At 36.3% G+C, this 13752-nt stretch overlaps 1 protein-coding gene across 5 annotated transcripts in view; it reads right to left on the reverse strand.

Moving 5' to 3' along the window:
• The window catches only part of Fgf14 (fibroblast growth factor 14), a 629887-nt gene that overhangs the window by 148325 nt on the left and 467810 nt on the right, over window positions 1-13752 (reverse strand). For all 5 annotated transcript variants that reach the window (XM_013077333.3, XM_087193215.1, XM_087193216.1 and 2 more), the window contains 2 exons: window positions 7785-7895; window positions 2013-2116 (listed from right to left, as the gene is read on the reverse strand). In XM_013077333.3, coding sequence (XP_012932787.1) covers window positions 2013-2116; window positions 7785-7895 — 215 coding nt within the window. The remainder of the gene's footprint in view (window positions 1-2012; window positions 2117-7784; window positions 7896-13752) is intronic.

A 13752-nucleotide genomic window follows, 5' to 3' on the forward strand; every position in this document is an offset into this window, starting at 1 on the left:
GACCCAGTTCTGTGAGCAGGATTGCTCTTCAGGGACCTTAGCAAAGGGCTGGAGAATAATGACAGCCTGTGCTTTTTTTAGGCACACCATGAAGGGAATCCGCAGCTGGCATCTCATCTCTCTTTGACAGGGTTTCCCAGGTTTACTGAGGAAAGAGATCACATTTCATGGAAGGCCTCCAGAGAATGTTTCTGCTTAAGGTATTAGGATTTAGATATAGAATCTTGGTGTTATTTAATAAGAACTGACTTTTAAATACTTAATATAAAATGATATGCAAATGTAATAAAAGTGTGTTCTAAAACATTTAAGACTTTAATCTATTGCCTTATGCGTCATGCTCAAAGAATAGTAGAAAGATGCCCCTTTATTTAAGTCTTTATTGCTTGAAGCTGCAACAGAAATGAATTCTAACTGTATTATAATGTACAGATACACACTGAGTGAGAATTATTAGGAAATAGAAAATATTCCAGTAGGGCCTATATGGATGAAGAGGTGGTTAACTTCTAAAAAATATTAACACCAAAGAGACTTGCTTAGATTTGCATGAACACATTTCAAAACTAGAAATAGTTATTTTTCCAGTATAATACTTGCACCATTTGAGTAATCATTTTTAAAATAAATAAAGTCAGCTTTCTCTGTCCATAGGTTCAGCATCTGTGGATTCAAACAATCAGATCAAAAGTATTTTAAAAATTGTTTCTGGCCGGGGATTTAGCTCAGTGGTTTTGCCACCTGCTACGCAAACGCAAGGACCCGAGTTCGATCCCCAGTACCCAAAAAAGAAAAAAAAGAAATGGGATAGTAAAAATTGTTTGTGTACTGGTCATACACAGATTTTTCATGTTGTCATTATTTCCTAAGCGATATACTATAGCAACTACTTACATAGCATTCACATCATATTAAGTATTAAAAGTAATATAGAAGTGATTGAAGTATACAAGAGGATTGTGGTAAGTTGTGTGGAAATACTATGCCATTTTGCATAAAGGACTTGGTATCCCCAGGGGATCCTGGAACCAGTCCCTGATATATACTAAGGGACAAGTGTACTATCTTTTTTCTCTTTTTAGAATCCATATCAATGGTTTTTTTATATACATATTTTTATATTCCTCATGTAAGTGAGATCAAATGCTATATATGGAATCTAAAAAAGTACATACCACTGAGATCGTGATTGTAAAGATGGCTACAAGAGGCGAGGCTTGGAGGCAGCGGGAGGGACGAGGAAAGGAGAGATGTCGATCAAAAGGTGAAATTTTCAATTAGACTGGAGAAGTAAGTTTCAGTGATCCATGGCACCACATGGTGACCACAGTTCATAATAAATAATGTATTGTACATTCCAAAGTTATTTAAAGAATAGATTTTTAACACTCTTACTACGAAATACTATGATGAAACCTGATAGATATGTTACCTACTCTTTTTTTTTTTTTTTTGGTACCGGGGATCAAACTCGGGACCTTGTGCTTGCGAGGCAGGTGGTGGAACCACTGAGCTAAATTCCTGGCCTGAGTGTGTGATAGATATGTTAATAAGCTAGGCTGAATTTTTCTACAATGTATTGATCAAAACATTACATTGTACCCTGTAATTTTTCATAAGTATTAGGTCAAGTAAAAATAAATTATTAAAAAATGCATGAAAATAATAAAATTGTACAAGTCATTCTCTAAGATAAGTGCATTTCTAAGTGGAAATAGAAGACAATATATTTACATCAACCATTTAAAACTTGATCAATCTTCTATGAACTGGGTCCTTTTTGAAAACATGACAAACATGCCATTCAAGACATAATATGATCTTCCCATAGATGTACTTGTATTAACACACACTGATGAATAATGAACAAATAGCTCCCACAGAATTCAAATATAGATCAAGCACTAAAGCAAAATGTCAGGACCTGTAGAACCTTCCAGTGATTCTTGTTGCTGTTTCTGTTGTTTTATAGACATGGAACTAATAGCCAATCTTTCCAGCACATTACTTACTGATGGGTAGAGGTAACCTTCTCCATTCATGGCTATATACAACCCTGTCTTCACGCCCTGGATGGCAACAACACGCAGTCCCACTGGGATGAGGTTGAACAGTGCTGTGAAGATAAACATGGACCAGTGTGAATGGGCAGGAAGCAGCCAAGCCTTACCATGACTTTTTTGTCTCTCATCTCTTTTACTTAAGAAACATCATCTTTGTTGCCACTTTTTGAGAAGTTCCAACCTAATAAGTTTTATTCCTCCTCATAACAAAGAAGATTCTGCTAAGTGTAAAATTAACACTTCACCTTCAGTTTGTAAATCTCCTCAGCAATCTCGCCTACCACCTTCTGAAAAGGTGCTGGGGTAATAAACAGAACCAAATCTGTCATCACGGCTCTAGTATCACAGTCTCTTGACACCATTAGACTCCCAAAGAAGTCAGCTGTGAAGATTCTCAGAGAGCTGAAGCTGAAGAGGCCAATGTTTATTCTGATCTTTCATAAAGGTGTGACTTGTTACTGCAATATAGTGTGGGCCAGGAGTGCAAAAGGTAATTCCAAAACTAAATTACTTTTGCAGAACCAATAAGACATGCAAGGAGGGCCAAGAAATGACGTGGACCTGCCAATAGGCTAAATTTAGAAAGAACTAATCAAGGTGAAAGGGATGTAAACTTTAGAGACACAATTTTCTTTATTAACATTTTATAGAACTCTGAATACATGTTAAAGTAAAAGGAGAAAAGAGTTGTTTTACCCACTTAATAGGTAAAATTCATTTATATTTCCATATTTTGTTTCTCCCCTTGTTAAAAACTGTTATTATACATTTTTTACATAGTGCAGATAGCAATGGTATAATTTATTTTTTAAAGATTAAAATTCCTATAGTGCATTTCCACGCCAGGGTACCTGTTCATTTAGTGAGTTTTGTAGCATGATTCGGGGTGGTAGCTGCTTGATGATTTTGGAGATTTTATTATAGATACATTTATAAGAGAATTGTTAATTATCCACGACGAACTTATCTTCTCCCTCTCAAGTTCCTCTCAACTCAAATCTAACTATGAGCAACAGGACCGGGCCAGAACAGGTATTAAAAGCACTCACATTTCAATGAAGTAAATGTTGAAATAAAATATCTTAATTTTAGGATTTCAATTGTATTTCACAACAGTCAAATCACTTGCAATTTGGGTAAATTTGACTTCATTCTCAGTCTACTCAGTACATAACTAAAAACTGGCTCTATAAATTATGTTCTATTTTATCATCAGGGACATGTTTTCTCTTAATAAGGTGGAGAAAGTTACACCCTCTCTTTCAATGATTATACGTTGCTGTTTCCAAGGTCACAAGATGTCTGTACTCCAGTTCTAGAATGCCCAAACACTACCATCTTCCTTGTATTTCAAAAGGATGGGTAGGTACAAAGGAAAAATTCTTGATTCATGTGCAAACTTTTGACATAAAAACACAATCATATCTCTGTTTATCTAACATATTTTAACCTAACCAATTCAAACTTATTTTAAAATTCATATACTACTGATGGTATTTGTAGATGCCATATATTTGATATAAGCCAGAATGCTATATTTCTAGAAGGCAGGCGTATCATGCCCCTGCCAAAAAAATGTGGCATGAGAAGCAAAATTTCTAGAAGACAGTCTAAAGTATCCATACTTAATAGTACATTATTTTCCCAAGATTGTAGGGATTTGAATTATGAAAATCAAGTTAGAATTTACACTATGATAATAAAATATAGTCCATAAAACCATTGTAATATGAAGGACCTTCAGAGATGACCAGGATGAGTTTGTCCTTCTAGTCAAAGCCACAGGTACATTAGTTAAGGCATTATATTTTTCCATTCTCTGTGAATGTCATGTAATTATAAAGCAATGGCACAAAGCCTAGCTCAGTAAGAATAATGAAGATATTCCTAAAGCTTTGTTTATTCTGTAGAGTACTCTAGTCTCCATGCAAAAGAGATTTTCCATCTTGCTTGATCATTAAAACTGCCTATACTCATAAAATAAAATATCCAAGCCCAACCTCAGATCAATTAAATCTGAATCCCCAAGGCTGGGTTTGGGGTGTCAGAAAGATTTTTAAGAGCTTCTCAAATGAGCCTAACATACAATCCACATAAAATCTGGGATTCTAAAACCTATTGGGTGGTCTGACAATTGTCATACATTAAGTTACCAGGCTCAGAATTTGTAGAGTGAGAGGGATTGGTTTTTCTTTTTTTTTTTTGGTTTTTCAAGGTTTTAACATTACCAGGGACATTACAGTACATTGATATCTATACAGTCCTAACCTACTTGCAGCAGCTATTAAATCTGGTAGTGGGAACAATGAAGTGAAGTTTAAGAATACAGGAAAAAAAATGTTATCACCAACAATAGATCAGGAGGAAGGAAAAAATGCTCCTTAATAAATATGGTAGTTGGTAGTAATGCTGACATTTAGTTGAATTGTAAAGGCATTCCCACAACTTTGGAAATGAATATGGCGATGGGGTCATCTGTGAGGCCACTTCCTGTGTGAAGATCTTTTTAGGACACATGGAAGCCAACATTAAGCAGCCAAGTAGCTTCCCCATGGGCCCATTCCCCCATCCTCAGTCATTTTCTTGCCATTTTTCCTTCCTAGGAGAGTCAGTGGGCCCAGTCAGCGGTCCCTTCTACCTCTCAATACATCTCAACTTTTTCGCAAGGGTAGATTAGTAGGGTGCTACAGATTGTTTTTTCTAAATAATCCCATAGCCAGTGGGAAATGCATTTTCATGGTGTATTAGACTCGTGTGTTGAACACAAAGATTTGAAGGTCCAAACTTCAATGCTATCATTTGATGACTTAGGTGACAGAAGAGTGAGTTGCAGGTTACTTCTCATTATTTTTCCTATTGATGGATGGCTTGTGTTCAGATTGTTTTTTTAAAAAAAAGTGTATTTATAAATTATTACATCAGTCCCCATCTGAAATCAAAAGGGCTGTACACTAACTCGTACTTGGATGCTTCCCTCTTGAGAAAAACTTGCTAATTCTGTCAGTATAGAAATGTCAAGATTTCTAATGAATAACATTTTAGTACTAAAAAAAATCTTTTCAGTGCTAACAATTTTCCTAAGACTCTGAAGACTACCATAATTAACAATGAAGAAAAATAATCTAAAATTCACCCTAAAAATGATGTTCTTCAATTTAAAAAGGTGATAGTACACAAAAGTGGAGTTAATTAGCAACTTCCCATGCTTTTACAAATCTGATTTAATTCTGGCAATTTCTATTAAATTTTATAATTATACAATTTGTACAGCCTTCTGAGCAAAAAAAACACAAAAACCCAAAAAACACCCTTTATCTTAGCCTCTATATGTCTTTGCAAATGTTGAAACAGTAACAAAACAAAGTTGAAGTGCACGTAAAATGCAAAATCATGTCTAAGAAAAGAAGCATTGCACCAGATCTTTGCGTAGGAATTAAAGTTCCTGAAGTGGGCGCCATGATTTCGTTCTCATTTGCTCTCCTGCAGGTACTGCCATCCTGTCGTGTTCTTGGGACTGTTCCTCACCAGCATTCATAGGGCAGAGGGACTTTCCAGAGTTCCCTAGTTATTCTGGCTCCTTCCTGTGCAGACACGGGATAGGAGGAACGAGCCCCATGTATTCAGAGAACAGGAAGTGGAGTATCTTTCTGTATCTCAGCTCTCCACTCGAGTGTCTAATATTCTTCTGATAACAAGACTGGATGTGTGTGTGTGTGTGTGTGTGTGTGTGTGTGTGTGTGTGTGTGTGTGTGCTGTCTGGACCTGGAGCTTTATAATTTAGGAAGGATTGTGCTGCTTATTAATTCTGCAGCAGTATGCCCTTTGAAGACAAGGTCTACTTAGCACTTCTCAATGGGATATTGAGTCCGAACATCATAGATAGGCAGTTTGTTTAGGATTACACCCCTTTTCCTGAAATAAAAAAGGAAAAAAGCGATGGAAAATACATAAACCCTCTCTTTGAAGGAAATTATTTGGCTAAGCAGTCCAGTGAACCATAATTTTTGTACTGTTAGAGCTTAGTTTGTTCCTGAAAACTATTTTCATAATATGGATGAAGTCACTCCCATCTTTCAGAGCACTGTGGTTCCTAAAGTGAGCACAGTTATGAAAAACTCATTCCTTTGGCTAATTAAACTCTGGCCAATGATGATTAAATGACAATGAAGACATCAGAATTTAGGATTCTCTTCCTATGCCCACCACTGTAAGACACGAGGAAAATGAAACATCTTTGGGTCAAAGAATGAAAAAGAAGCTAAAACTAGTAGAAAAAAGAGAGCAGCTATATGTATGGATTAGTTTGAATCATAAGATACTGATATCTTTTCTCAGTCAAAAATGGTAAAGTACTGATCATTTTTAAAAGTCTAACCTATATCAAAATCTCAATAAGCTAACAATCTTTGGCATTGGCCTTATGGATAAAAAGGCTCCTCTTTCTTCTCAGTGCTTGAATTTTGCCCTCTTATTTTTATAATAAAAAGAAAATAGTAAAATAAAAATCAATGCATCAATATTAGGAAACATTTAAAAATTAAAAGGGAAGTAGAAAGAAAGAAAGAAGATTAAAAATTGAATATGAGGAAAATGTAGGTAAAGAAGAAAGAGAAGCTGGGGGGAAAACAAAGTGAAGTAATGGTAAATCTAAGAGAAGTAACACGATGTTTAGAAACAATGATTTTTTTAACATAAAACACCAAACATAAAAATTTATTTTTACAAATATATTAAAAAAATTTAGTACCCAGAATCTGGTACTAAAAACTTGATTATTAGAATTTAAAATGAAATGCTTATAATTTGATTATACATATTCAAGTCCTCCCTTCTTTTCATGGAATTATTTTCTCTATGTGAAGGACTGAATGCTAACTGGATAGAGATATTGTTATCTACTCCTGATGCACTATGAATATTTCCTGCGATTAAATATTTCTAGTAAATTTTTACTTTTTTGCTTTCCACTGACTCTCTCCAGTAAAAAGTGTGTCAGTTTTAGAACTACTCTTAAATTAGGAGAAATCAAATGGCAATATAAACAGATACTGTGACAGAAAAGACAGATGAGTTAGGAGGGACATAGAGTCACCAGCCAGACTCTACATAGAAAACTTAAATGTGAAAAAATATTAAAGAGAGACAGACATTACTAATATGTAAACTATCGAGTTTTAATAAATCATCGCAAACCCAACTCTGTAAAGTAGTTAAACAATTTGAACAATGTGAGTATTTAGTGGTATACAGCCTGATCGTCTCTATATAAGAAAGATAATGTTTTACTTCTTGAATGAAAAAAATTTTTTTGAAAAATTATACAGTACTTCTTTTATCTGAAATTCATCCTTATAGCTCTGGAATTTCCACAGTATCATTAAGAAGCTACAGGTCTAGCAAAATAATACAACCGGAGGAGCCATATTCAGCTTTCAACTTAACACACTAGTGTACTTACTTGATTTTTACCGTAATGAGATTAAAAGCATCAGTGATTTTCTGTGTCTGACAACTGTGCGAAAAACTTCAGAGATTGACTTAGAGTTTCGTCTCTGCATTAGTATTTTCTCCTGTGTGGTTTAGTGACACTGGGAGTGGCAGTCTAGCAGGTAACATTTGTAAAAGTGCACCCATCTGATTATTTGCAAACGCATGTTTAAAAGGCAGTGGCTGTGTTCGTCCTCCCAGCTGTGCTCCCAGGTGGCTGGGGTGGTCACTTACTGGAATTGGTGCTGTCATCCTTGGTTCCATCAAGAGCTCCATCGGGGTGCATTTGCAAGTAGTAGCCCTGCCTGCAGTATAGCCTGGTCACTATGCCCTTGAGCTGCGGATCTGCAAAGCAAACACAGTTGCCATTGAGTTTCACGATGTGGCAAGGTACAGTTTCTTTCCATTTTCTTTTTTCAGAAGTAAGAGGACATTTTACAGAAGTAGCATATTTATTTTATTTTATGTCTCTCAGATTCCCTTGTCTGTCAAACCCAGAATATATAAAACATAGAAGGTAAAGAAAATGCAATAGTAAGCTACAGAAAATAGGCTCTTTTAAGAAACTAATGCATAAGCATTTAAATTCATCTTTAAAATTGCTAAATTAGGTAAGCTATTAATTTAATGATTAAACTGTAATTCATATAAACTCATCATTCAGGATGGCAGGTCAGGAGTTTTGTAAAGTTGTAACTAAGAAACTTTATCAAAGGCGTTTTCTTTATACTTAAATTGCTTGTGTTCTTTAGAAATGTATGCTAATATGTATGATACACATTCTTATAAATATTTCCAGTTTGCGGAATGTGCCCCTGCGAGACAAAGAGTCTGCTCCCTAACTTGCAGGGAAGAATCTGTAGCATTTTCACAAGGTCCACGCGGAAATGGAGCACTGCCTCTCCGTTCAGGTGAGGCTCAACAGCAAACCAACAGGGAGGCCCCGGTGTGGCTCAGCATAAGAATGTCTGCTCTGCAGATGCAAAGGGCCCTGTTTCCACCCGAAGTGCCAAAGTGACAAAGGAACAAATAAACCAAACTAAAGCTTAAGATTATACCTATCCGAGGCAGCCGGCTCTGAGGCCATAATCTGGGTAAATTAGACAATTAACCAGATAAACTTGTGTACGTAACTAAAGATTACCATCAAATTATTTCAAATGGAATCTGGCTTATGATCAACAGGAGTGAAGTAGAGAGCACTGGAAGTTTATTATAACCAAAAGGGAGATCACAGGTCACCGACTTCGACTTCTCATTTGATGAGTCATAGAAAAGGTAACCACTCTAGTTATCCAGCGCTTCCCGAAAAGCCTGTTGTATGCTTAAAAATAAATATTTGCATGGGATGTTTTCAAAGCCATCCCAGCTCACGCTTAACTTTGATGTGGGGCATCATAATCCTCACCATGGCAACGGGCTTTGCTCTACAACAGCTGAATGAGACAAGCAAATACAATCATGCTGTTCAAACAGCGGGATGGCACTGAAGGAGGAAACCCAGCCACTTGTACACAAAAGAATAGCCATGGAAGTGTAAACAGGTGGACACAAAGAGCACACATGCAAAAAACTCCAAGATGCCCCCAAATGGAATGTCCTCAGATGTTTGATTAACTATTGAAAAATGAAAATGAGTGCCAATTACTGTTTCTATGCACATGGGCACCAGTGTTTCACAGATGGTCTGATACTGAACAAAAACTTCTGCAAAGTGTTTTTTTTTTGAGGGGGTGGGTACCAGGGATAGAGCTCTGGACCTTGCACTTGCGAGGCAGGCAGCAGAACCACTGAGCTAAATCCCCAGCCCTGCAAAGTGTTTCATCTGTCTTTTGGTGAATCTGATGTATGCTTTTACAAAAGTGGGAAAAAGTAAGGGAGACTTTCTCGACTGCATGCAAACAGAATCTGAGAGATGGATAATTTTTCTGTAAAACCTTTATGTTCTGATGTCACTTATTTTAAATAATTCTAAGGCAGTCAGAAGATTCCTATCTACTCACAGGCTCCCTAACGCTGCTAGACCATGCCTCATTTCTGTTAAGGGAGTGAAAATAATATATGAAATTGTGTTTGAAAGCTCTCATTTAATTTCTAAAACAAAAAGGTAAACTAAAACATTTTATTTGATTTATGTAGTTTCACAGTACTTGGTATTTTTGTCTTGAAAATCATAACATTGTGTTCTTCTTAAGTTCCATTCTTCTAAGAAAATTATATGATTATTTCATTGACTTCTCACCACATATCTACTTAATTAGAAGCTAGTTTTGAGGATTGGAGAATTGAGACACAGAGCAATGAACTAATTTGGCAAAGGCACATAACTAACAAGTGCAAGGCTAGAGGTTGAATATGAACATTAAGCTCTGGGTTCTGGTGGTGATAAGTGACCTCTACACATTGGCCAATTAATCAAAAATAAGTTAAGAATCTAAAATAAGATTTAAACCAGTCTTTAAACCAAAAAAGCCCAGTGATGCCACATCTGTATCTCAACTTGAAACTTGCAAAATCAGAAGTGAACATGCAATACAGTCATAACAAAAGTTAGAAAAGGTCAAAGATCCTGAAAAATCTCTTCTAATATGCACCCCACTTTATCATTTGCCACATACCCAATAAATGTGTTCCCTTGGGAAACTCACACTGAAGGTGCAAATGCAACTAAGTCGAAACTCCTTTCAGTATTATTTTCCCTCAACTCTTCCATCTCCACCAACTTCAGCCAAAAGATATTTCTACTCCTGACTTTAGTATTTACATTAATACTGTAAGTCTCCTAAACACTGTCTTTATTATTTTTTTCCACCTGTTCAGTTCCATTGGATGCTTCTTCTTAATGTCTCCTACTCCTCTCCTTTTTTCTATTTTCACTGCCTACCCATTACCTTCCTAGGTGGTATTCTCAGCTACAATCTGCCTCTTTAAATCCATTTGATATGGAAATATTCAGCAAGTCTTCATTGCCCATGAATTATGAACGCACAGCACAGTAGGAGAGATGTGTCTTATCTGCCGGCCATGTTTATACCTTCCTCTACCCCATTCTCTACAAGAAGCCTCACGTGGGCCTTTGCACATGATCTACAAGCATCCCACAGGCTCCCGCATTGATCCTGTTCCCTTTACCTTACTGTCTCCAATATGTGCACTTGCACATAAATGCCACTTGGACACTTGCACGGGTACATGCCCACTTCTTTCCCACATACTCACTTCTTCACCTAGTCAACTTCTTTCCTCTCCTCCAAATCCGGGCCCCTCAACATTTCATTTTCTCGGTAAGACTTTCCTGACACTCCCGACAAGGGTAGATCCATCCTTTAGATGCTTTCATGATACCATTCATCACATATTTAACTTACTTTTAAATGTTAGAATTACTTAATTTTGAAAGTCTCAATACATTGAAAGTACAGAAAATAATAAGTCTACAACCTGCATTCCTGTACCTACCACTGCTACTAAGCAGATGCTAATATCCTGCTTCATAATTCATAATTATAGTTCAGCATTGTTTGTACAATTGCATGATTAATACTTCCTTTGCAAACCGGATTTAAGTTTCATAAAGAAATTAGAATGTAACAGGGAAAAGGGATTTAGAGAAGGAAGGGGAGAGGCAGAAGGAAGGGGATAAAAAAAGAATCAAGTTGTGTTATGTACGCACACCTCCTCCCCAAGATGACTGTAAACTGCATGTACTATAAACATGTACTAATAAAAAAAAACAAGGAAATTAAAAAGAAATTAAAATGTGTGATATTGTTTACCATTATACGCCAAAATTCTAAGTAAGTAGGAGTGATGCTGTTTACCATCACATGTCAAGATTCTAGGGAAACAGGAAATGGGCATTATACATTCATTGAGTGAGTACTGATGAAGGGTAGTAAAATATCATGTATTTTTGTGTATTGTGGGTAAGAATGAAAACCCAAGATAGCACTTATAGTTAAGCCATAAAAGTGTCGATGTCGTTGACGAGATACTGGCACACTCCAAGCCTCTGACTTAATGATAAATTCTAAGTGCTAGAGAGCTTGTGTAAACATAAGTTTACACAAGCATGAAATGTAAAAATACTACTAAGAAAAAGGCATATGAAAAGTAATATACCAAAATGTTAAACCTACTGTATTTTGATGGTAACTGGAATATTTGTATTTCAACATTTTATTTTTTGGTTAATTTTCTTCCATGAAGTCATGCTAATTTTGTCAAGAAATGCAAATGTTTCAATAAAATCTATTAATTATTTTGACAAAGAATGAGTAAAACTAACATTTCATACATACTTGTGAATAACATGGCTGTCGCAAATGCAAATAACTGAAAACACATCCTACTGTTGTGTAGTACTTGTCCAATTTTGCAAGGATTCTACTTATTAGTTTACTTTTGCACACAGTTATATACCCACATTCACTGGAACCCTTCATTATAAAGTTGCCCAGCGTATCATGTGGCCATTTATGGCTTACATTCACCCTTTCAAATAATTAAAGTCAAAGCAAACCTTTTTCCCTAAAGCCAGAGATGCACAACCAAATAAACATAGTGGGGAAAAAAGACATAGAGATAATATCTGCATCAGAGAGAGGCATGACAAAGCTGTAGGCCTGTGATTTGGGAGAATATGACTGTTCACCTGCCCACTATACTCTGAATCTCAAGTTCAGTCTTACATGTGTCAGACAACTTGCCTCTGTATTATTTCATGTTTCTGTGAGGCAAAAATTCCCATAAAGCACCAAAAAGGTCTCATACAACTGCCAGTATGGATAGGACCCACATAGGGTAACGACCAGAAAAGCAAGCACTTCCAAAACAAAAGCAGCCAAAGCAGGCTGCCTCTCCCCAAGTGGGTGCATGGCCATCCCTTGCAGCCTAAGGATGCAATAATAAACTTCTTCTGAGTTTATTGTACCCCTAAATGAGACAGGAATTAGGTTTGCTGGTGATTTAACACATGAATTGGCATCAAAATCTTCAAATGGCCTTTAGGGTCCCCTAAGACAGGCGGGAGTGTACTACAATTCTGAGAGTCACACGGGGCACTGGCCCTCAAACTCTTGATCCCTGTGCTTCGCCAAGTATCAAAGTCTGTGTGTTCCTGGTTAGGTGGATACATAAGTTACATCACCCAGTTTAACTAAAGTTAGGATAGCTTAAGGGAAAAAGTTTAAATAAAGCTAGGTTAGCTTAAGGGAGAAAAATCCCACAGAGATAACAAGAAGTAAAGGTTATATTCATAAAATTAACCCCCCAAAAAACCCCACCAAGCAAATAACAAAGATGATGCTTTCACCTGTTTGGATTATGTTGCTAAAACAAATACACAAACAAGTAACAAAATACATGATTTATTTTAGGGCTTGGGTGTAGCACAGTGGTAGAGCCTTTGGCTAGCATGGATGAGGCACTGTGTTCAACCCTAGGCCTGCAACAAAACAAAACAAAACCAACAACAAAACAAAAATAAATGATCTCTTCAATCTAACATGAAGTCAGCCAAGAGAGTTTGAAAATGTTAGGAAAATCTGAAATACATCTGTTGTGAGAACAACAGACTCTCACCCTGAATGCATTTTATGCCTTGACATATGAAACAGTGAAAATATTACATGTGTGAAATAATCTTATACAAGAAGGTACATGCTCATGTGTGCATTAAACCACTGGGGTAAGAGGGCTTGTATGATCTTCCTCTAGGAAATTTAAAATATAATCCCGAAAGAAGAAAACAATTTGATTTTCAATGTCAGTTGAATATTTCCCAAACTCCTAACACTCAGGTCCCCAAGTAATAACTGAAAGATTCTTATACCAGAGAAATAATAAGGTATTTACACATGTGTGTCCTATTTATTTCACTTAAGTTTATGGCCTCTGTGTTCATCCATTTAGCTACAAATATCTCTAATTTATCTTTATGGCTGAGTAGTACTCCATTTTAAATAAGAAGAAACACAACTTCTTTATCCAATCACCAGTTGATGGGCATTTGGGCTGTTTCCAAGATTTAGTTATTACAAACTGTGCTGCTATAAATATGGATGTCCATATATCACTGTGGTATGATGCTTTTAATTCTTTTGGGAAGCTACCAAGAAGGGGAACTGTAAATGATGACCAAAATGTATACTAGATATCATGAAATAGGAGAAACACTTTCAAAGGGGAGGAATGGGAGGGA

Source organism: Heterocephalus glaber, unplaced genomic scaffold (assembly GCF_053883595.1).
Source record: "Heterocephalus glaber isolate CG9 unplaced genomic scaffold, H.glaber_assembly_v1.0 deba00001579, whole genome shotgun sequence".
Lineage (NCBI taxonomy): Eukaryota > Metazoa > Chordata > Mammalia > Rodentia > Bathyergidae > Heterocephalus > Heterocephalus glaber.